Consider the following 23535-nt stretch of genomic DNA (forward strand, 5'->3'; position numbering starts at 1 on the left):
GATCTTCCCGGACCGGGGCACGAACCCGTGTCCCCTGCATCGGCAGGCGGACTCTCAACCACTGCACCACGAGGGAAGCCCTTTCCTGGGTTTTATCTTGTTCCTTCATCTGGTAGATAGCCCTCTGCCTTTTCATCTTGTCTGTCTTTCTGTGAATGGGGTTTTTGTTCCCCAGGCTGCAGGATTGTAGTTCTTCTTTTTTTTTTTTTTTTTTTTTTTTTTTGCGGTATGCGGGCCTCTCTCTGCTGTGGCCTCTCCCGCTGCGGAGCGCAGGCTCAGCGGCCATGGCTCACGGGCCCAGCCGCTCCGCGGCATGTGGGATCCTCCCGGACCGGGGAACGAACCCGTGTCCCCTGCATCGGCAGGCGGACCCCCAACCACTGCGCCACCAGGGAAGCCCTGTAGTTCTTCTTGCTTCTGCTGTTTGCCTTCTGGTGGATGCAGCTATCTAAGAGGCTTGTGCAAGTTTCCTGATGGTAGGGACTGTTGGTGGGTAGAGGTGGGTGTTGCTCTGGTGGGCAGAGCTCAGTTAAACTTTAATCCGCTTGACTTTTGATGGGTGGTGCTGGGTTCCCTCCCTGTTGGTTGTTTGGCCCAAGGCAACCCAACACTGGAGCCTACCTGGGCACTTTGGTGGGGCTAATGGCGGACTCTGGGAGGGCTCTCGCCAAGGAGTACTTCCCAGAAATTCTTCTGCCAGTGTCCTAGTCCCCACGGTGAGCTGCAGCCCCCCCGCCTCTGCAGGAGACCCTCCAACACTAGCAGGTAGGTCTGGTTCAGTCTCCCTTGGGGTCACTGCTCGTTCCCCTGTGTCCTAGTGCGCACACTACTTTGTGTGTGTCCTCCAAGAGTGGAGTCTCTGTTTCCTCCAGTCCTGTCGAAGTCCTGCAGTCAAATCCCCGTAGCCTTCAAAGTCTGATTCTCTAGGAATTCCTCTTCCCGTTGCCAGACCCCCAGGTTGGGAAGCCTGATATGGGGCTCAGAACCTTCACTCCAGTGGGTGGCCTTCTGTGGTATAAGTGTTCTCCAGTTTGTGAGTCACCCACCCAGCAGTTACAGGATTTGATTTTACTGTGATTGCACCCCTCCTACCATCTCATTGTGGCTTCTCCTTTGTCTTTTGATGTGGGGTATCTTTTTTGGTGAGTTCCAGTGTCTTCCTGTCGATGATTGTCCAGCAGCTAGTTGTGATTCTGGTTGTTCTCGCAAGAGGGAGTGAGAGCACGTCCTTCTACTCCGCCGTCTTGGTTCAGGGCACATCCACTTTAATTTTGATACATTATAGTGTGTCATTAGGAGAGTAGGAGTACATAGGCGACTTTCCTAATCCCTTCCTCCAGAAGGTTCTTAGTGTCTCTGTCAGGAGCACAACAGTGGACCTGGGTCTTGTCTGATCCACTGTGACATTTCTAAGACTACTTCCCCTTGTAACCACCACTTCCAGTCCACATCTCCTGTGTTTCTGAATTCACGTGGGAGTAGCTCGTGGAGGAAATGCACTCATTTCGCTGTATCCACGTGATACCTTTTTGTACATTGGACTGCTCCTCTAGCTCTGGTCAGTGTTACTAAGTCCACCATAGTCAAGTGTCCCGGTTAGGAGATACGTACTGAGTTCTGAAGAAAATTGTCAAATATGTCTCTGCATCGTATGCCAGGAAGCTTCTGTAAGTGAAGGGAGCATCGATAGGGAGGGATGGCAATTGGCAACAGTTTCTGAAAACGGGGTAGCTTGGGAGGCTGTATTCAATTTAGTTTGGACATTAAATGAATTAAAATGGACGTGCTTAAGTTACGAACCCTTGCCTCATCAGTGCTATAAAAACCCCTTTAGCCGGGCTGTAATTTGACTCTCCTCTCTGTAATGTTGTACAATATTCCTATGGTTACAGAGCCTGTATAAGTGGAAGCTAATCATTAGTTTGCTCAATGTGGTTCATGGAACAGTTCGCAACTCCCAGACCTGCCAAATGCTGCTTGTTTAGTGTCCTGTTCACTCTTCTTGGGTAGAAGTTGATTTGTTTCACAGAAAAATGTACAGTAACATTTGTCTCGTGTCCAGGAACCACAAACTATGGCAGCTCTCCATGCTTCTTGGAGATGCAGAGGGAAAAAGGTCACATGAAGCAAAGTTTTTTGGTACATACACTTCCACAGGAAGAAACCATTAAAGGAGTGGGAGATGGCAAAGCAAGAAAAGAATTAAAGCTGGAGAGGTTTTGGATATTTGGAAAACCATACTTTGTTACTTTTCAGAAATTTGCTGTGACTGAACTCTGGAGTTCACAATTCTATGGCCCCAGAAATAAAATCATGCTCTTTAGGTTCTTCCTTGTTTGTTTCATATGACAAGACAGGCTTCATGATTGCCCAGGATCACCTGCAAACAAACAGCCATGCTGCCATTAGGAACCAAACACTTATTGAACCAGGGCCCTATCCTCTCATCTTGCGTTGTGTGTTAGCGGAACACACAGAGGGCAGTAGGTACCAGCTGGATTTGTGTCCTTACTTGGGGATTAGGGCCTAAATCCTTAAGCCACTCATGATTATTTGGCCTCTTCCTACTAGGATGAAAGTGGGTTCTTTCCCAGTTAATAGAAAATGTATTGTGCCCACCTGTGACTCATTCCCCTTCCCAGCTGAAAGGCTGTGGGCCCTGCAGAAGGAACCTCTTTCTTCTCAGAGACTGTCCAGAAAGAGACAGTCTGGTGGCTGTCTCTACTATATTATTTAGACCTCTGAATTATAAAAAACAGAAAACCTGACCTCAACGAGCTTAAGGAAAAAGGGAATTTATTGGCTTACGTGATTAAAAAGGCATGGCGAGACGCAATGGCTCAAACCATGTCACCCAGACCTGCTCTCTCTGCCTCTCTCACCTTGGCTGTGTCTGTCAGGCTCTCCTCTCACGCTTCACGCTGTGGCACCTAGAGCAGCAGTATAACCTCCCAGTGCAAGCACAGCAGGTGTCTTTTCCCCTGTCCTGGAAAAGTCCTGGATAAGTCCTGGATTTCATGCTGCCCAGTCTTGGACCACCTTGAACCAGTCCCGGGGTCTAGAGACATCTCATTCCCCACCCCTGGAAGGGTGGGGCCTCCCCTGAGTAGGTGTGAGAAAAGGGTAGCCGCCCAGCTGAAAAGAGGAACCGGAGCTGGGAGGCACATCGCCAGAAGCTGGATTCCCCCTTCAATGCCCTGAGAGACTCTACTTCCAACCACCTCGCCAGCCAGAAGACGGAGGTCTGCTGGTTTGTGAAACAGTTCAGCCTCTGCCTCGTACTCTCGCCTGCCTGTGTGCCGCTCAGAACGACTGCAAGGATTATTTCTCTTTTACAGTACACATTTATCTGAAATACACACACTTGTTTGCAAGTCCACACAAGAGGAAACAAAGGAAGAAGTGATCAGGAGTTGATATCATTATGGTGATTTTATTGCACGTCTTGGTTTAGGGCCATTTAAAATAGATAAGTAATGGAATCAAGTCATAGTTTAGAAAATATAAAACCCACAATTCTACCACTCTAACCTCACCACTCTTTTCAATGTGGAGTATTTCCTTTCAGCCTTTGTTCATTTGAGTTTCTCACAAACTTTTAAATCTTTTTTTTTTTGCTTGACATTACATGATAATTCAGGCATTTTCCATTTTGCTATATAGTTATCATTATCATGTAAATGCAACATGATATTCCATCAGGAATATACCATGATGAACTTAATCATTCTATCATGGGCTGTATAGGTTGTTCTTTTAAAATTTGTTCTGCTCCAAAAAAAAAAAAAAAATTGTTCTGCTGTTTTCAAGAGCAGTGTATGTCGAACATTTGGGATGTGTGTAACTTTCTCATGCCTTATCTTATTTCCTGAGGATGGGTTGTGAGAAGTGGGATTACTGCTTCAAAGTGTCTAAACCTTTTTAGGACTTGATACGTATTGCCAAATTGCTTTTCAAATCTGTTGCATTTATCTCATCTGCTTCCAGCAGTTTCTTAGAGGATTAGTTTCATTGCATTTTTGCCAGCAGTAAATATTTGGATTTGTAAACATTTTTCTAATTTAATGAGGAAAAAATAGGTGTCCTTTTTTACTCTGGATTTCTTTGTTTAGTAGGGAGGTTGAATGCTTTTATGTATGCTTGGTGTTTAGCTGTATTTTCTGCTCTGTTTTACCCATTGTCTTTTCTTCATTTTAGACCCCAAAACAGCTTCTGAAACAGAAACGGATATCTGCGCCGAGTGGGAGATAAAGACCATCACTAGTGCTTTGAAAACCTACCTAAGGTAGGGACTTTCCATTTGCGGTGCATGATGCCAGCTTGTTGTCATGCAATCAGGAAGAAAGTTTTATTTTCAGCCTCCAGAGAGCTGTTGGGTGGGTGTTTGAGATGTGGAAACAGCTTATGTGTGGGTGCAATTAGCTCAGCTGGTCAAACCGATTATAAATCATCCCTAGTTGATGGGTTGCCATTGTGCAGTGGTGCTATGAGTGATTTAGGAAGCTTTGCTCTTTTTGAGAAGCCACTATGATGATTAGCCTTTAACAGAACCTCAAATGTGGAATTCCCTGCAATCCCCGAATAATCTGCTAAAAAAACAAGGGAGTGCGTATCCTATTCTGTTGAGAATGCGTGATTACGTACCCTACGTATCTGGGGAGCTCTGCGCCTTGCACAGACAGAGTATACTGCTGACATTGCTCCTCAAAAATGAGAACTTTATGGCGCTCCTTTTTGATTCCTTCTGCTTAGATTGGAGAATATGACTTCATTGGAGAGGAGACTGCTTTCCTTGTAATAATACGTGTAATATTCCTGCTACCTCCCACCCCTCCCTTGGTTATTAAGGGAGTGGGTGATTGACCAGCTGCTCACATCTCAGTTTCCCGAGTAGACTGAAAGCCATGCTGGATGTGAAGTATAGGAGTATGATAGTTCTCCACTGTAGTTCTTCTCACACAGGAAAGTGGGGGTCTAGTCTTAAACAAAGAGGAGAACTATAATCACGAATTGCATAAGCCTTTGTACAGGTTTGTCAAGATTTAGTTGTCTCGAAAGCCACAGAAAAGGAATTGGTGATGCAGGTTTTATTGGCTGTTGGGGAATTGCTGGAAGGCTCTTGGAGTCAAGAGTGAGATGTCATGCAAGTGATGACTAAGAGTTGAATCAGGGGATCCGATGAGAATAAAATAAAATCTGAACCAAGACTCATGGATCGTCTGTTGAGAAGCTTATCATTTAGACTATCAGTAAAAAACCCTCAAGTTTACAGTTAAACATATTCATAAAACATATTCATATCCCAAATACTACCATTGTAGTTTACACAAAACCAAATGGTAGAGGTTTGTATTTGGTGCTTATTTGTGCATGTTGATATTGATTAGCTAATGGACAATTAGTATAAAATAAAGTATAAAGTATAAAGTATAAAATATATTTTAAATAGCAGGTAAAATTTGATTGTGTCATGCCTAATATTAAGGGTTCTAGTCCTTTGGCATCCTGGAGCAACACTCCATAGTGAATTTGCCACAAAAACACCTACAAAAGTCTTGCATAGTGTATCCAGATGAAGTGCCTAAGGTGCCAGGAAGACGAGAGTTTGAGAGCAGGTGATTGCAAATGTTGGGTTAGTTGCCTGTTTCTCAGACACATCTTAAAATGCTCTTGTGGAGGGCGAGTCACTGACTGAAAAGGAAATCTCTCAGTTTGTGCTAGACTTTTGCATTTGCACTTTTCTGGTTGTGACTCTATGAGACGTAAGTTGTATCCATTCCCTTAAAAAGGAGAAAGAATGAACATTTCAGGTGAAATCTCAGGACCCTTTCAAAAGGGAAGCTAAGTTGGACTAAACTGAGTTGCTGTTGTTTGCCTGTGATCTTTGTCTTTGAGAAATGTAATACAGTCTGGCCGCCTCTAGGCTGCTAGGTAGCGAGAATAGGATTGTTTTCATTAAGCTGACTAGTGTGTATCCTTTTATTTCAGAATGCTTCCAGGACCACTCATGATGTACCAGTTCCAAAGAAGTTTCATCAAAGCAGCAAGTAAGTTTTCTTTTCACCACATTTTTAAGGGGAAAGGAATAGATTTTGCTATTTCAAAGAACAGTCAGTGTCCCAAAATAAGTATTACCTAATCCCTCGTATTCTGCTTGTAAACTACCCACATAAACACTCCTGAGACTGTCACAGAATAAAAGCGAAACCAAGTCAGATTGCTAAGGGCCTTGTTAGCACGTTGAATTTACAGTCAAGGGGAAAAACGTCAGAAGTGAGTTTGGGAGTGACAGAGAGGTGAGAAAAGCAAGTTTGCCTTTCTCATTTTGATTATTGGAGTTCTAAGTCCTTGGGTTTTTTCCAGCCCTGGAGTAGCATTTTTCGGAATGAATCAGACTCTGCCCGTTACCTAAATTGAGCATCGGACGTATTTCCCTGAATCTGGCACCATTTATGTAACTTCCCAGTCCTCTTTCCATCATGGCTTGCATTTATAGCTTCTGATCTTTCTTCAGCTATATCATCTAAGCCCTGAGCGCCATATTACTGGTATTAAAATACATAGGGTTTAGGTGCAAGCCACCCTAAGTATACTGGACTCTGTCTATGTGGGGCAGGCCACCTGTAAGGGGCAGTAAGATTCTCTATCAGATTTAAGTCTGGCATGAATCCCCACCGTGCTATTACGTCCATAGCCTGTGCCTCTCCCTGTTTCCTTTAAGCCGTCAGAGTTTGTTTACCCTGGTAGCTACTACTGGCCTAATTTAGGAGTACCTCTGTTCTGGTGGCCTTATCCACACACAGCTGTCCCCGTAAAGCAGGAGAAAGACCTGGGAGAAAGCTGGAAGTGAAGGTGCTGTTTATGTGATTTCTTTCTCTGAGAAATTCCAAACCCATAGCAACCATTCTCTAATTAAACCTCACCTCAGTCCTATAAATAGGTGTGATGAGTGCCATCAATGTATTTCCCAGAGAAACGAAGCCACGTACCCAAGTTCAACCAAGGGAACGTGACAGTCCGTGATTTAGGTTATAGGTTGGCAGAAATATTTCCTTATTTTATCTGCCATTCCTTTCTTCTCCCAGACTGGTTGTCACACATGACTTGAGAATAACTGGACATTTCCCTTGATGTCTTTGATGCTGTCTCGAGGTGTTATTTTGATATTTGAGACCCTTGCAAGGCTGTTCATGTACAATTTGTTTATCCCTTGACGAGTGCATAAAGTTCCTTCCTTCCTTGAAACGAAGCTGCCACTCTGTATAGCCAGCTGCTCCCGAGTTTGTTCCTGCTCCAAGTATGCAGTTGACTGGCTCCATTTCATCACGTCATCATTTTGGCGTGAACTTTCTGACGGTCATTTGTTTTTCATAGTTGCTTGTTCACATCTTTATTTAACAAACATTTATCGGGCACCGGCCACATACCTATCACCGTGTTAGGCACTGGCTAGAAGGGAAAATGGAGGCCCAGAAGTGTTAACTGACTTGCTACAAGTCCCTTGCTGAGAACCTCAACTTTTTGATGCCTGTTGGTCTCAGAAGGTAATTTCTGATTTTTTAAGTGAGATCAGTCATGTTTCTTAATGAACTCTGTTACGGAAAGCAGCATTAAAAGCACTTTTAGATCTACTCAGTCTAGTCACAAGTACACAGAACAGGATCTTATACCTCTGAGAAATCCTCAGTCTCTTGTTCCCAACATTTGGTTTCCTCTGATTTTTGTCTTATAAACTGGTTTAACTGTGGCCCTGATCCAGTATCGCCTCCCTCCTTCCTTCACAGAGCTGGAGAACCAGGAGTCACGGGTCTCTGAAATCCACAGCCTTGTTCATCGGCTCCCAGAGAAAAATAGGCAGATGTTACAGCTGCTCATGAACCACTTGGCAAAGTAGGTTTAAGACTGTTGCTGGCCTTTCTCTCAACCCTGGAAAGTTCTTATCTTAGCACTAAAGCTGGTCTCAGTTCTGCTTATGTTTCCTTCTCCCACTGTTGCATCAGGTATGCCGGAGGCTCAGGAAAGAAATGTGGGAAATATTAACTGCAGTGGGTAACAGCAGCACATACCAGATGGGCTTTGCAGTGGAGGCTGGGGAGGTGCCCAGGCCACCAGGCCACCAGGCAGAGTTTGCAGGGGGGGTTGTGTTCTTGTGATGATCAAGGCCAATAGGAGTGTGTCCTCCATGATACCAGATCACCAAACAGATTTTTCAGGAGTTACATGTTCTTGTGATGATTAAGAGCAAACAGGAATATGTTACAAGTTTACAGACCTTGGATGTGGAATAAAGAGGCCTGGCTTCTAGAGTTGATTCTGTTCTTAACAAGCGACTTAACTAGCCCTGGACAAGCCACTGACCCCTCGATTCCTTAGTTTCTTCATCTGTCAAATATGGATAGTAGGCTCCCCCTTCTCTATAATGTCATTGATTTTAAATGTTACATGTATTAAAGCCTTTGAAGAAGTATGAAGAATAGAGGAGAATCAAAGAAAGTCGGGGGGGCCTGATTTTCCTGCTCGGGATATTTATACTCTTGGAATGGTTTGGATTTTTTGTGTATTTACTGTTGCCTGAGCTGCTTTGGATTGGCCTTGCTGATGATACCCCTTGCTGTATCAGGCACTACATGTGTGGATGTTCTAACCTTCTCTTAACTTTGATGGATGTTCTTTATTGGAGACTAGCGCATAAGAAAAGACAGACTATAACAGTTAACCTAAATTGTTAAACTCTACATGCTGTGGAACTGACGTGTTATAATTTCAGCGCTTACCCACACTTTGTTCTGGCGTTAAGTCATGTCTGGGATAATTTGATACTCTGCCGAGGGAGATGATGATTTGTTTTCATGTTTCTACCAAGCACTTGATATTTTGGAGAGAGAGTATAGATGTTACCATAAAGATTTCCATAGGTCTTAATGATGAAGGAACAAGAGTTTTGCATGCTGGTGAGAAGCAGTTAGGCTGAGTAAAGGGTTGCTCCATTCCAGGTCACATGTTTTTTCTTGCCGTGCCATCTCTGAACTGCATGTTTAGAAACAATTAAGTGTAGCTGAGAACATGCAAATTTTCAAGGAGTATATGCACCTCCCCCGCAAATGTCAAAGAATCCTGATGAGTGTGTTTAAAATAATGGGAACTGGGCTTTAAAAAGTAACTCCAGATGCTCTGACATGACGGTGTGGTGCCTGTTCCACACAAACCCAGTCAGGCATTTGTGAAACGGGAAAGCTGGCTTCGATCTTAGTTGCACACTTGAAGGGCCTGCACCCAAACAGAGGAAGTTCCAGGTACATCGTCCAGCCAAGCACGTGTGGCGATGCTGCTGACTGTTTAATGCCCACTGGGTCTTAGGGAGGCCTCCATGGCTTCTGGGAGCAGCTGAAGAAGGGATAGGAAGCAGCTGAAGGCAGTCAGGCTGTTCAGGCTGTGCAGTGTGATGAGAGATTAATTGGACTGGGAGAGAGCAAGAGTCATTGGTGATGCAGTAAAGCCAGAACTGAATCTTCCCATTTTTAAAATGCCCTGAGGATTGTTAGGAATCCTAAAGAAAAAGAAATAGAAATAAAAAAAATCCAAAACCCTTAAGGTGGGTATTGGACCAACGAACCTGTTCATCTCCTGGCGGACGCTTCACTTTCTCCCTCTAGTTCCACCCTCTTCTCTCCCAACCCCATTAAGTTCAGTCTTTGTCCCTAAGCCCAGGAGAAGTACAGCTGGAATGTGCATGTTAAAGCTACGGCCTTGACTTTTTGCCTTCTAAAGAATTTAAACCAATGTTGTTGCTGGAGTATTTATTTTATAGCATTTCTGGAGCATTGTGTGTTCTCTTTGATACTTAACAGTGATTTTCTTTGGTTCTGTGAGGTTAAGTGGCATTCCTTTGTTCATGTGATCCTTAAGAAGACTACATATAGACAAGCTCTCATGGCTGTAATGTGAGTTGGTCATGATGGTAGAACACACAGACTCCCGTTACCAGCGTGCTGTGTTCTTGGTCTCTGGAGCCTCTAGATTTAAAATGTCCTGGAGGAGATGAGTATAAATGAGCACTGCTGAATCCAGTAAGGAGTATTTACTTCAGTTTGAAAAAATGTTTTGGCACCCAGAGGAGTTCTAAGATTCTACGTAAACTCTCTATTCTCATTTACAGCACTGTCCTATTTTAAAATCGAACAGGAAGGGAAAGTTAACTTGGGACAAGGGGTTTGTCTGTTTCATTCCTGTTTTCTCAGGTTCAGCCTTACCCAAGGATATGCCTGAGCTATTGTTCCTCTGGTCTACTTACTTAATGGTCAGCTTCCTTCCTAAGTTTTGGTTTCAGGGTTGGTTCTGCTGGAAAACCTGGTGTTTACTTCTCTCATTACTTACTGTGTTTGCCCTGTACATCCCAGGCATCTGGTTCAAAGGGAAGATATTTTGTGTATTTTTTTAAGTACTCTTTTGAAACACTTTACGAAATTGATTTCCTTTAGCTGTGGAGGAAGAGTTAAGACATTTTATATTTAATCCCAAGTAGAAATACATTCAGAGGGGAAAGAATAAAAACTCCAGACCTCCACGCAAATGATTACCAGGGTACATCCAAATCGCAGAGCTCTTGGATTTGTTTCAGACCTCAGAGGGAACATAAAAATTATAGGCAACTCTGCACATATTTTTGTTGTCCCAGCTTAAATCTATGAAAATTAGATGTTTTCTATTTGGAACCTGGAATCTAGTATACAGTCTGGAGTCATGTGCCTCAAAGGATGGTTACACTCACCTGGGGTGCTTGTTTGCATTGACATTTACATTGCTGGGCCCCCGCCTTGATCTGCTGAATTGGACTCTGCCTGGGACTCTGCATTTTTAATTTACTTCCCAGGCAAAAAGTCTTTTGAGAACCACTGGCCTAGAGAATGGGCCATATGCAGGGATTCTCTAGGAGGGAGAAATGGTATTGAGAGGAATGGATTGGAATTTAGGAGGTTATTAGAAGAAGAGAAGAAGAAACTCAAAGCAGTGAGTTCAGAAAAGGAGATTTTATTTGCATAATTAAATTACTAAAAAAAATTGGTTGTGATTTCCCATGTCTCTACAATTATTCGCCTTTCATTAACTTGAGTGTTCAGCAAATGACTTTGTTTTAAAATCACACACAAAGCATTTTTAATAATAAAGAAAATTGCCCCCAGCTGGCTTTGGGACCTTGTGGAAATCATTCAACATCTCTGAGCCTGGTTTTGTGACTTCCCTTCCAATCACGTGAATCTGTGTTTTCGTCAGATAGAAAGGGGGCAAAAAAAGAAAAAAATTCCCAATCTTATAATTGTAGAAGGAAATAAGAGTAGATGAGTAATAAAGACTAATTTCATGGTAGCTCCCCAATGTTTGCATACCATTATGACTCCAAGTACGCTGTATATCCCCACACATACCATTCACAGTGGCTCATTGGAACTTTATTACAGTGTTTATGCTGCATGGGAGGATTTCAAAGAGCTCTTCATACATCCGGAATGGCTATTAACAATACCTTTTCACAGCTGGTTTTCCCGAAATACTTACTGAGAAATAAATCTTAGTCTCTTTTCTTTTTTGAGGCAACTACTCCTTTGTTGCCTGGTGTTGTCAGGAAGCCAGAGCCCTTTTCTTGCTTCTCCAAAGAAGAATTGTATCATTTTAGATGCTTCGGGCTGCAAGAAACAGAAAATCCAATTCACAGTGGCTTAAACAATAAGGGAATCTGTCGTGTCATTACACAAAATCAGTCCTGAGGGTTGGTTAATTTCTTGGCTCATGAAATACTTGTGTTATTTCCACGGTCCTGCTCACAGCCAGCTTCACTGTGTTGGCTAGCTCCTTTTAGGATCATAAGATGTTGTGTTGCATATCTGCACCTGAGCGGTTGTCCAGGGCAGTAAGGTATTACAGGTGATCCCTGAGCAGCATGGGTTTGCACTGTGGGGGTCCACTTATACGTGGGTTTTTTTTTTTTCCCAATAAATATGCACTGTTTGTATGCATAATGCAATATGGTTGAATCCATGGGTGCGGAACCACAGATATGGAGCGCCAACTATAAAGTTATATTAGGATTTGCAGCTGTGCAGAAGTATGGTTCAGGGGTAACTGTATTTCTTCTCTGAGTCTCTTTTTAAGAGATGTGATGATACTTTTCCCAGAAGTTCTCCAATAGACTTCCTATCACATCTCATTGGTTTGAAGCATTCACTAGCAAAGGGAATGGGACCACTGTGATTTTTTTACCCCAAACAGGATTTACCTGGGTCACTTGTGGGAGGCATGGATACCCATATAAAAGCAGGGCTCTGAGTAGGCAACTCATAGTGCCTACTGCAAGTAATCCAGGTAAAATAACATTTAACAAAGAGTATTAAGTCTCTTGAATGATCTTTGCATGGTGTGCTAACTCCATCAGGACATGTGGGACAAGACCAATTTGGGAGGGGAGATGAATACACCTGCCATGTGGGCACATATACCCTGAAACACCAAGATTTGTGGGGATGGAGGGTGAGAGAGAGAAATGAAGAGGGCAAAATCAACTTGAGTCCCATTGCCACTTGCTGATTCTCTACTGTTCTTTTCATTACCCAATTGCTTAATGTTTACTTGGATAATCTGTTACGTGTGACTTTCCCAAAAGGACAAAATTCTATAGATTGCAAGGATCAGGAAGGAATATTGTGGGGCAAAGCCTTGGCCTACAAGTGAGACCTTATCAAAATAATAGGTAGACTCCATTGCTGTAAGTTATCCATGGTTGAACATCCAGTGGCTTGGCTGTTTTCTCCGTCCTTTGACTGTAGTTTGAGTACTTCCAGGCATCCCTGCAAGTCAGGAAGGATGTATTCACATTTCCTTCATGATCTAGATGCAGAGTGAATTGGGTTCATGTAAAGATGCCTGTGGTTATTAAAAAAAAAGAATCATTGCTAGGCTTTGGCACCAAGGAGGATGGGCCCTGGTAGTTAACTAGCATCCCTTAAAGTTCTCAAGAAAGGGTCCAAATAAAAGGAAGTGACTACTTGGCATTAGCATATATCTTATACATACTCTACTATGCCTTCTTCCTCCATCCCAAGTCTAGACGATAAGATTTAGCTTACTGGAGAGCTGTTGAACATACGAGAAGCGCTTCTTATTTCCTTGCCATCAAGAGTAGTCCAAACAAAATAGCCGTGGAATTTTACAAAGCACATTTAAAAGAAAACAGTACTTTTGAGATGATGTCTTTCTAAGATGGAAAGCTCCGGTGAACTTCTCTGGCAGCCTTCCCTTGGCCATACACCCTGGCTTCGGAACCTTTCTTTTCTCTAGTAACCACTAGACACCCACGGCTGCTGGCACAGAATTGCTTGGCTGCCGGGCCACGGGTGCTGTGGCCTGATAGCCCCCCCAGAGCCACGTTGACCACATTCTCCAGGTCCATTTGGCTTCTGCCCCACTGACTCCTACCCTGGACCGATAGTTCTGGTGATTTTAACCCCTCACTATCTTTTTTTTTTTTTTTTTTCCGGTACGCGGGCCTCTCCCTGCCGTGGCCTCTCTCGCCGCGGAGCACAGGCTCCGGACGCGCAGGCCCAGCGGCCATGGCTCACGGGCCCAGCCGCTCCGCGGCACGCGGGATCCTCCCGGACCGGGGCACGAACCCGCGCCCCCTGCATCAGCAGGCGGACTCTCAACCACTGCGCCACCAGGGGAGTCCCCTCACTATCTTTTGAATCTGTCCACTTTCTTCCGTGTCCATCACTACGTCCCTAGTCCAAGCTGTCATCATCTCTTCCCCAGGCTGTTTGCAAAGGCCTCTTGCTGGCTTGCTCTAGCTGGTGGAGCTCTGGCTCCCTGCCAGGCCGCAGAATGCATGCTCTGTAGCAGGGGAACTTGGAACACTGTGGATCCCAACTTGTGATTCCCCTGCTTAAAAAAACATCAAAGGCAGCTTTCCCCTTGCTCTTAAGACAGAACTCTGGATATGGCCTCCAGGACCTTCTCCGGACTGGACCCTTTCAGACTTTGCAGCCTCGTCTGTGTCCCTCAAGATCACACTGCATCGCTGCTGCATGGTGCACAGTGGACGCGCATGAGTATTTGTTGGGTAGAAGCATGAAGCATCTCTTAACCATCTCTCAACTATCCTCTTCCCCGCTCCCTCTCTTTTTTTTCCCTCTGTTTGGAATGGCCCCTCCCCACCTTCTGCCTGCCAAAGTCTACTTCATTCTTTAGCCTCAGCTCCAATGCCACTGCCTACAAGAATCCTTTCTGCCTCAGGTGCCCTCTTGCTTTCCTGAACTCCCATAGCCTTTGCTTATTCCTGTCTTTCAACGTGTGTCACATTCCACCTGTGGGACAGTTTACAAGGTACGTATCTTCTCACTCCTACTAGGTCATAAGCTCCCGGGGGACAGGCAGTCTGTCTTACTTTATCTTTGTGTCTTACCTAGAGGTTGCAAACAAGGGCCTCTAGCCAGAGCAGCCCACACATGTGCTCGATTTGGTATTGTTGTCCCCCACATCGCTGTTTTAAAAATTTGGACAGGTTTCCAACATTTTTAACAGGGGTCATTTTACTTGGAAAAATTCAGATCTCCTTGCTAGCAATTGGCTGGAAGTAAGTGAGGGCCACACCACATCCCCCTGGGCATGCCTTCTTCGGTTTGCCTAGTTCCTAGTAGTCCCTGTTGTGCCTGGCCATGGGGTAGACATTAGGGTGTTCAGCCCTTGACCTATCTGTCTGCTGATCCCAAAAAAGGGACTTGATATTTGGTGATCACATCATGAACAAACAGAAATGAGCTGGGAGAATTATTTCCCTGACCAGCTCTGTTTTCTTCCTGAAAGATTTATTATTTTTGATAGATTGGAGATCCCTGGAAGAAGTGAGAGATACTGCTTCCAGGCCTGTTGATGTGTTTGGGGCAGGGAGAAGAGTGTATTTTTTTAAGACTAAGAATGGGATTCTCAAAGGACCTTCTCTAGCTATTATTGGCAGAGCCAAAGGAAAATCTATTTAAAGGGACACTGCAAAGAGGACAAACACATATTTTAAAGCAAACAGGCAACTTAGCACTTTAAATTAATGGAAATGCAGAAGAAATCAGAGCTCAACCCCTATTCAGCCTACTTGCCAGACTTTCACTTACTTTCAACCCAGGAATTTCTCTCTTTTGTGGCCTTCCAGCCTTCAGGGTTAGGAGAAGGAAAGACACAAGTTCAGTTTAAATTTTTTGCTTTAAAAAAAAAAATCAAAATTCCTGAATTCAGGGAACTAAATCTTTCACATCATAAGAAATGCCCATCGTGAAAGGGGAAATGCTCAGCTTCAAGCTGTGAACACTCAGCAGTCTTAGAGCCCCTTTGATTTGGGTCTCTTGTTTGTTTTGATTTGTTCTGCTTCTGTTTGGGTGAATTTTTTCAGTGACTTTCCTGGTTTTTGATACACCTTTGATACTTCCTTTTCTGAACCCATGGAGTCACCTATAGAGTTCCCTTTCAAATTCAGGGAGGAGCAAAGGAGAGGATGCTATGTTTTCCTCTCTTAGTGGCTGCCCTCTTTTACTTCAGGGTCTTATATACGTGAGAGTATTAACAAGCATGGACACGACTTTGTTTCTTCTTTGCCAACCCTTATCAGAGCCAGATTTCTTTCCGTCCCTCCTTCCCTCCCCTGCTCCTTCCCTCCCCCCTTCCCTCCCTCTCTTCCTTTTCTGATTTTGAGTCCTCTCCCTTTTTTTCTTGGTGAGTCTAGCTAAAGGTTTGTCTGTTCTGTTTATCTTTTTAAAAACCAGTTCTTAGTTTCATTGATCTTTTCTCTTTGTCTTTTTTAGTCTCTCTTTCATTTATTTCCGCTCTTTTGAGCCAGATTTCTTATGTGTTGGCCATGGGGGTGGTTTCATTAAGTGTCTCTCTTTGGTGGAGTGTCAGTGACTAACTGATTCACTTGCACTGTTTTGAGCACTGAAGCCCTCTCTTGCCGTATCCTCTTTGCATTGCATGGTGAGCATTATCTGTGATATTTATTTTCTTACACTGACTGGTTTTCCAACCAGCTCACAGCTATTGTAGCGCAAATGTGGCAGCTGCAGCGAGGCAGCTGGCAGACTTCAGGGTAATTGCAGTTCATCTGTAGGTGCTTGAGAGCTCAGTGATAAAGAGAACATTCTGGAGCCAGACTGCCTAGTTTTGCTCATCTCTTCTGAAACCTGTGTGAAGTACTTCAGTTCTTCATGCCTGAGTTTCCTCATCTGAGTAAGGAGATATAATAATTGTATTAGAAACATTTAAATTAGCACATCAGATTCTCTTGGCTTCTCCTGTGCGTATTTCAGCCACCACTGTGGTGACCAGTTGTGTAGCCTCCAACTCGTTTCACGCAGGTGCAGCCTGATAGCTGGTAGCCTCATGCCCTTACCACGTGCCTCCTGCCTCTTACCGCCCACCCGAGGGAGACATGACGCAACGTGCCGTCCACATGTGTACAACCTGGAAGCAAAGGAGTATTAAAAAAATAAGACTTTGACTAATGGGAGGTGAGAGCTGGGCATACTGAATAGCAGTCATTAGGTAGCCTCTCGGAAGATGGTCCCAAGAGATGGAGCAGGTATTGGTGCTTGAAGCAGGTAGGGGTTAGCTTCTCTGCCTCCTTCCTCCTGAGAACCCCCAAGTAGAATAGAATAGTGTCATATAAGCCTTCACCTCAGACTCTTCTTTCTGGGAAACCTAAAGACAGCAATAGCACCTACCCTCTTAGAGTCATTGTGAGGGTTAAGTTAATTCATCCACCTAAATCTCTTAGATGAGCATCTGGCAAGTAGTATAATGTAGGCTTTCAGAGAAATCAGGGGATGGAGGAAGGAGGGTCATGGAACTGTACCTGAAGGTGAGGGAAGATGGAGAAATTGTTCTAACGATTAAACCAAAACAAGGCATTCATACTGAAGGGATGGGGCTCTCTTCACAGTTTTGTTCTTGGCAAGCAAAACCCTTAGGGCTGAATGCCGAAAACATAGCACACGTGGCTCTTACCCACTTGGGAGATTTGCATGTGTGCATATGTTTACTTTTGCTTTGCTTTTGTTTTCTTGGCAGTTTGTGTGTGTTTGGGCCAAAGGGCTGAGCATCTATCTCAGTCTTCGTAGCAAAGGGTGAGCCAGCATTGGGTCAGCTGGGAGAAAGCCATTGCTATCTGCTTTCAGGTCACACCTTACACCAAGCCTTACAGTTCCCTGTGAGTATTCGGAGCTTTTCATGAGTCACATGCCCTGTGGAGTGGTGCACCTGTTTGAAACAAGCTGTGTGGTGCTGATTTCCACGGGAGGTCAGCAGCTTCTCACCCTCACCCTCCTGCTTCTTGGTGTCGCAAGGCTGATTTCATCTCAGAAGCAGCTGTCTTTGCTGCAACTTAATAACTCTTAATTTCCTGGAGAGGGAGCGACACGTTTTTATCATGAAGAGTCATCTTAGTCTGCACGGTCTGGAAATTTCCACTCATCTTTGTGATCTTTGAAATGTTTCTCTTTGTGGAAGAGTCTGACTTATCTTCTTTCTTGCTCAGTGTGACTGCCTTTCAGATGCCATTCCCAGATTAAAGAGTCTCATCCAGTGTGAGAACGGTTCTCTTTGCCTCCGGTTTACCCCTTAGTGTAGTCTTCACATGGGTCCCCCTCCCTGAGTCACTGAAATCTGTAATGAAGGATTAATCTACGCTCTAAGAACAGTTGTACATGTATTTGTCTTCATTCTGTCTTGGTAAACACTTTGGCAGTTTAACTCAAAAAGGGCATTTGAAGAAATGTTAAGGCGATTTGAATTTTGGTATCTATCTTTTCTGCTTTCTCACATGTATTGAAATGCTTTTGTTTAAGCAGTTTAGCATGCTGATTTAGTGTTTCCACTTTGGTATTGTAAGTATAATCTTCTTGGTTCTGTGCAAGGTGGTAGAGGAACCCAACACGTCTGGCTTGTTGGTCTACTGCAAGACTCTTCCTGTTCACTTGGAGGTGCATAGGATTTGATAGAACAGAATCACTGTTTTATTAAAGTCAGGATTTCAGTGAGAAAATGGGGTAACCCTAAGGCCCCAAGGAAGAATTGGTGTATTAGGTCTTTGGTTGTAAGAAACAGACGTCAACTGTGGCTAATTTTCAAAAAAGAAGGGAATTTACTTACAGCCTTCTTGGAGTAATTGAAAGCAGAGTTGAACCATCAGACATCGGAACACAACTTCAAGGGCCCTCACATGCCTCACATCCTACTCCATGTCCCTACACCATTCACTCTTCTCTTCTAGATGATTGTCTCAGATCTTGCTTCCTGTTTCACTGAGAAAATAGATGCGACAGGAGAACGTCCACAAGCCACCACACCTGCGCCCATGTTCCTGTCTTCTCTCCATGGGTGATAGAAGAACACTCAGTGCTTCTACCTAAAGGCAGTCCCATCACTGGGGCACTAGAGCCGATCCCCGATTGCATCCAGAAGGATTTGGCTCCAGTAGTTTTGCCCTCTATCTCCTTCATCATTGACTTTGTAGTTTCTGCTGAATCTTTCTCATCAGCACTTATAATTTCTGTGATCCTTTACAAATGAAGAACAAAAACAATGAAACAAGAAACCTTTCTAGATCTTGCATCCCTTTCTAGATACCATTCCTTTTCTCTGTGCTCTTCTCAGCAGAATGTCTTAAATAGTTGTCTGTGTCACCGTGTCCAAATCCTCTCTTGAACCTACACCATTCGGGCTATTTTTTTGTTTTTTTGGCTGCGCTGGGTCTCCTTTGCTGCGCATGGGCTTTCTCTAGTTGCGGCAAGCGGGGGCCGCTCTTTGCTGCGGTGCATGGGCCTCTCATTGTGGTGGATTCTCTTGTTACGAAGCACGGGCTCCAGGCGCGCAGGCTTAGTAGTTGTGGCTCATGGGTTCTAGAGCGCAGGCTCAGCAGTTGTGGCACACGGGCCCAGTTGCTTCGCGGCATGTGGGATCTTCCCAGACCAGGGATCGAACCCATGTCCCCTGCATTAGCAGGTGGATCCTTAACCACTGTGCCACCAGGGAAGTCCCACCACTCGGGCTTTTACACCTACTGCTCCACTGAAATGCCTCCTGTTGGTGTTGCTAAGTCAGTTTCAACTTACCTTCCCTGATGGTTCTGAAGGACTTAACACAGTTTCACACTCTCTCCTCCTTGAAATGCGTTCTTCACTTGGTTTCCAGGTCATCATACTCTCCTGTTTTTTCCCCCTACCTCCTTGGCTGCTCCTTTTCAGTCTCATTTTCTGTGCCCTAGGATTTATTCGCTCCTTTGATCCTTAGACCTGCTCTGCCCACTTTCCATCCTCTCTCTCCCCAGTGAGGTCTTGCTCTAGGATTACAACCTCCAGCCCCAGTGCTCCCTACCCACTAGCACTGTTTAATTTTTTTCCATAACATGTATCACCATCTAATATACTGTATATTTGACTTATGTATTTATTGTTTTCTTCTCACTGAAATGTAAGCTCTGTGAGGATGAAAATTTGTCTGTCTGTACACTGCCTGCAACAAAGCTTTGCACGTAGCAGGAGGAGCTCTCCATAAATATTTGTTGAATAGTGAATGAAATAAAGGGTGGAAAATATCCGGGGAACTAATGGGGGGCCCTGGAGCACTACCTTTTGAATGTCTCAACTCTGAACACCTTTGTCTTCTTATGATTCCACTACAGGTTAACGTTACTAATGAAGAGAGCATAATGGCCTCCTTTGGGTAATGCACTCACTTCTGTGGCGAGGCAGTAGTGGGGTACTCAGCTGACATTCTTGGTAGAACCACATCTAATGGGAGAGGGGCAATCCAAGGAAAAATTGGAGTATTTGTCTTTCTCTGTATGACTTATTTCACTTAGCGTAATACCCTCTAGGTCCATCCATGTTGTCACAAATGGGAAAGATTTCATTATTTTTTATGGTTGAGTAAAAATTCCAGTGTGTGTGTATGTATCATATCTTCTTTATCCATTCATCCATCACTGAGCACTTAGTTTACTTCCATATCTTGTCTATTGTAAATAACGCTGCAGTGAACATTGAGATGCATGTATCTTTTCAAATTAGTGTTTTTGTTGTCTTCGGCTAAATACCCAGAAGTAGAATTGCTGGATCATATGGTAGTTCTGTTTTTTGAGGAACCTTCATACTATTTTCTGTAGTGGTTGTACCAATTTACATTCCCTACAACAGTTCACAAGGATTCCCTTTTCTCTCCATCATCACCAACACTTGTTTCTTATCTTTTATTTTATTTATTTTTTATTTTTGTCTGTGCTGGTTCTTCGTTTCTCTGCGAGGGCTTTCTCTAGTTGTGGAAAGCGGGCGCCACTCTTCATCGTGGTGCGCAGGCCTCTCACTATGGCGGCCTCTCTTGTTGCGGAGCACAGGCTCCAGACGCACAGGCTCAGTAGTTGTGGGTCACGGGCCTAGTTGCTCTGCGACATGTGGGATCCTCCCAGACCAGGGCACAAACCCATGTCCTCTGCATTGGCAGGCAGATTCTCAACCACTGTGCCACCAGGTAAGCCCCGGGGCAGGAGTTCTTTAGACCCAACCAAGTTGTCAATTACTTGCCGCACAGGCTTAATTTGGATGTTTGGTGGTCGTCTGGGTGGATCTTTTCAAGCCCAAAGAGATAGAGCAATAGGAGAATGAGAAAGACTGAGGGGGAAAAGCCTTGGCCTCAGTGCGCTTCTTCACGGCCAGAGAACTGGTCTCTGCCAGATCCTGCAGGCGACGTCAGCTGCCACTTAACCGGCTGCTTGAATCTACATGGCTCAGGGTAAGTCCCAGCCACCCTTCAGAGGGAAGCCCTAGCCCAATAGGCGGATCGAGATTATGGCCTTTGAGGCCCCGCATTGGGTGCCAGAAAGGATGTTGCAGGAAAGAGAGTGGGGTGCGAGAGAATGGTCACATCCCAAGTCATGTCTGAGTCCCTGGAATGGCCGCCAAGTGTGGGTTCCTGGCTTTGTGCAGGAAAGAATTCAAGAGCAAGACATAGTAAAGTGAAAGAAGGTTTATTCAGGGAGATACACTCTCTATAGACAGAGTGTGGGCCATCTTGGAAGACCTTGTTTCTTATCTTTTTGATAATAGCCATTCTCACAGGTGTGAGCTGATATATCATTGTGGTTTTGATTTGCATTTCCCTGGTGATTAGTGATGTTGAGCATCTTTTCATGTGCCTGTTGACTATCTGTATGTCTTCTTTGGAAAAATGTCTATTCAGGTCCTCTGGCCATAGCTTAATCAGATTTTTTGATTTTTGATATTGAGTTGTATGAATTCTTTATATATTTTGGATATTAATCCCTTATCAGACATATCATTTGCAAATATCTTCTGCTTTTAAGTAGGTTGCCTTTTCATTTTGTTGAAGGTTTTCTTTGCTGTGCAAAAGCTTTTTAGTTTGATGTAGTCCCACTTGCTTAGTTTTGTTTTTGTTACCCTTATTCGAAGAGACAGACCTTAAAAAGTATTGCTAGGACTGATGTCAGAGAGCTTACTGCCTATGTTTTCTTCTAGGAGTTTTATGGTTTCAGGTCTTACATTTAAGTCTTTAATCCGTTTTGAGGTTTTTTGTTTTTGTTTTGTTTTTGTATATGGTCTAAGAAAGTGGACTAGTTTTATTCTTTTGCATGTAGCTGTCCAGTTTTCCTAGCAACATTCAATGAAGAGACTGTCTTTCCCCCATTGTGTATTCTTGCCTCTTTTGTTGTAAATTAATTGACCATGTAAGCATGGGTTTATTTCTGGGCTCTCTATTCTGTTCCGTTGAGCTATGTGTCTGCTTTTGTTCCAGTACCATACTGTTTTGATTACTATAGCTTTGTAGTATAGTTTGGAATCAGGGAGTGTAATACCTCCAGCTTTCTTCTTTCTCAAGCTTGCTTTGGCTATTTGGGGTCTTTTGTGGTTCCATACAAATTTTAGGATTATATGTTCTAGTTCTGTGAAAAATGCCATGAGTATTTTGATAGTTTACCTGTGAAGCTGTCTGTTTGGTAGAGTTTACCTGTGAAGCTGTCTGGTCCTGGACTTTTGTTTCGTGAGTGTTTTTTGATGACTGATTGCTAGTGATTGGTCTGTTCAGATTTTCTGTTTCTTCCTGATTCAGTCTTGGGAGATAGAATGTTTCTAGGAATTTATCCATTTCTTCTAGTTGTCTGATTTGTTGGCATATAGTTGTTTTAGTAACGTTGTTACTCTTTGGTATCAGTTTTAAGTTCTCTTTGATTTCTGATTTTATTTATTTGGTTCTCCGCCTCACCCCACCATAAGTCTGGCTAACAGTTTGTCATTTAAAAAAATCTATTCAAAAACCAGCTCTTACTTTTATTGTGTTACTATTGGTTTCTTAGTTTTTATTTCATTTACTTCTGCTTTCATCTTTATTATTTCCTTCCTTCTGATAACTTTGGGTTTTGTTTGTTCTTTTCTAGTTCTTTTAGGTATAAAGTTAGGTTATTTGAGATTTTTCTTGTTTCTTGAGGTAGGCCTGGATCACTATGAACTTCTCTCTTAGAACTGCTTTTGCTGTCCCATAGATTTTGGAAAGTTGTTTCCATTTTCATTTGTCTCCAGGGATTTTTAAATTTTCTCTTTGATTTCTTTGTTGACCTATTGGTTGTCTAGCTGCATGTTGTTTAGTCTCCATGTGTTAGTTTTCTTCTTGTAATGGATGTATTGTTTCATACCATTGTGGTTGAAAAGATGCTTGATATGATTTCAGTTTTCTTAAATTTACTGAGACTTGTTCTGTGGCCTAACATGTAATCTATCCTGGAGAATGTTCCATGTGCACTTGAAAAAAAATGTGTACTCTGCTCTTTTGGAGTGGAATATTCTGTATATATCTGTGAAGTCAATTTGGATTAATGTGTCATTCAAAGCCAATGTTTCATTATCAATTTTCTGTCTAAATGATCTATCCACTGATGTAAATGGAGTATTAAAGTCTCCTACTATAATTGTGTTACTGTCAGTTTCTTCCTCTGTTTCTGTTAATATTTGCTTTATGTATTTAGGTGCTCCTATGTTGAGTGCATAAATATTTATGAATGTTATATCATCTTCTTGGGTTGACCCCTTTATCATTATGTAATGCCCTTATCTTTTGTTGTATACTGTCTTTTTTTTATATAAATTTATTCATTTATTTATTTTTGGCTGTGTTGGGTCTTCGTTTCTGTGCGAGGGCTTTCTCTAGTTGTGGCAAGCGGGGGCCACTCTTCATCGTGGTGCACGGGCCTCTCACTGTCGCGGCCTCTCTTGCTGCGGAGCACAGGCTCCAGACGCACAGAGCTCAGTATTTGTGGCTCACGGGCCCAGTTGCTCTGTGGCACGTGGGATCTTCCCAGACCAGGGCTCGAACCCGTGTCCCCTGCATTGGCAGGCAGACTCTCAACCACTGCGCCACCAGGGAAGCCCTGTATACTGTCTTTTAAAAGTCTGTTTTGTCTGATATGAGTATTGCTACCCTAGCCTTTTCTGTTTGTTTGTT

General features: G+C 43.6%; 1 protein-coding gene across 2 annotated transcripts in view; it reads left to right on the plus strand.

Annotated features, from left to right (window-relative positions):
* Positions 1-23535, plus strand: part of ARHGAP26 (Rho GTPase activating protein 26) — a 479421-nt gene that overhangs the window by 296053 nt on the left and 159833 nt on the right. For both annotated transcript variants that reach the window (XM_079916182.1, XM_079916183.1), the window contains exons 15-17: positions 4198-4285; positions 5989-6047; positions 7785-7890. In XM_079916182.1, coding sequence (XP_079772308.1) covers positions 4198-4285; positions 5989-6047; positions 7785-7890 — 253 coding nt within the window. The remainder of the gene's footprint in view (positions 1-4197; positions 4286-5988; positions 6048-7784; positions 7891-23535) is intronic.

This window comes from Stenella coeruleoalba (assembly GCF_951394435.1).
Source record: "Stenella coeruleoalba genome assembly, chromosome: 3".
Lineage (NCBI taxonomy): Eukaryota > Metazoa > Chordata > Mammalia > Artiodactyla > Delphinidae > Stenella > Stenella coeruleoalba.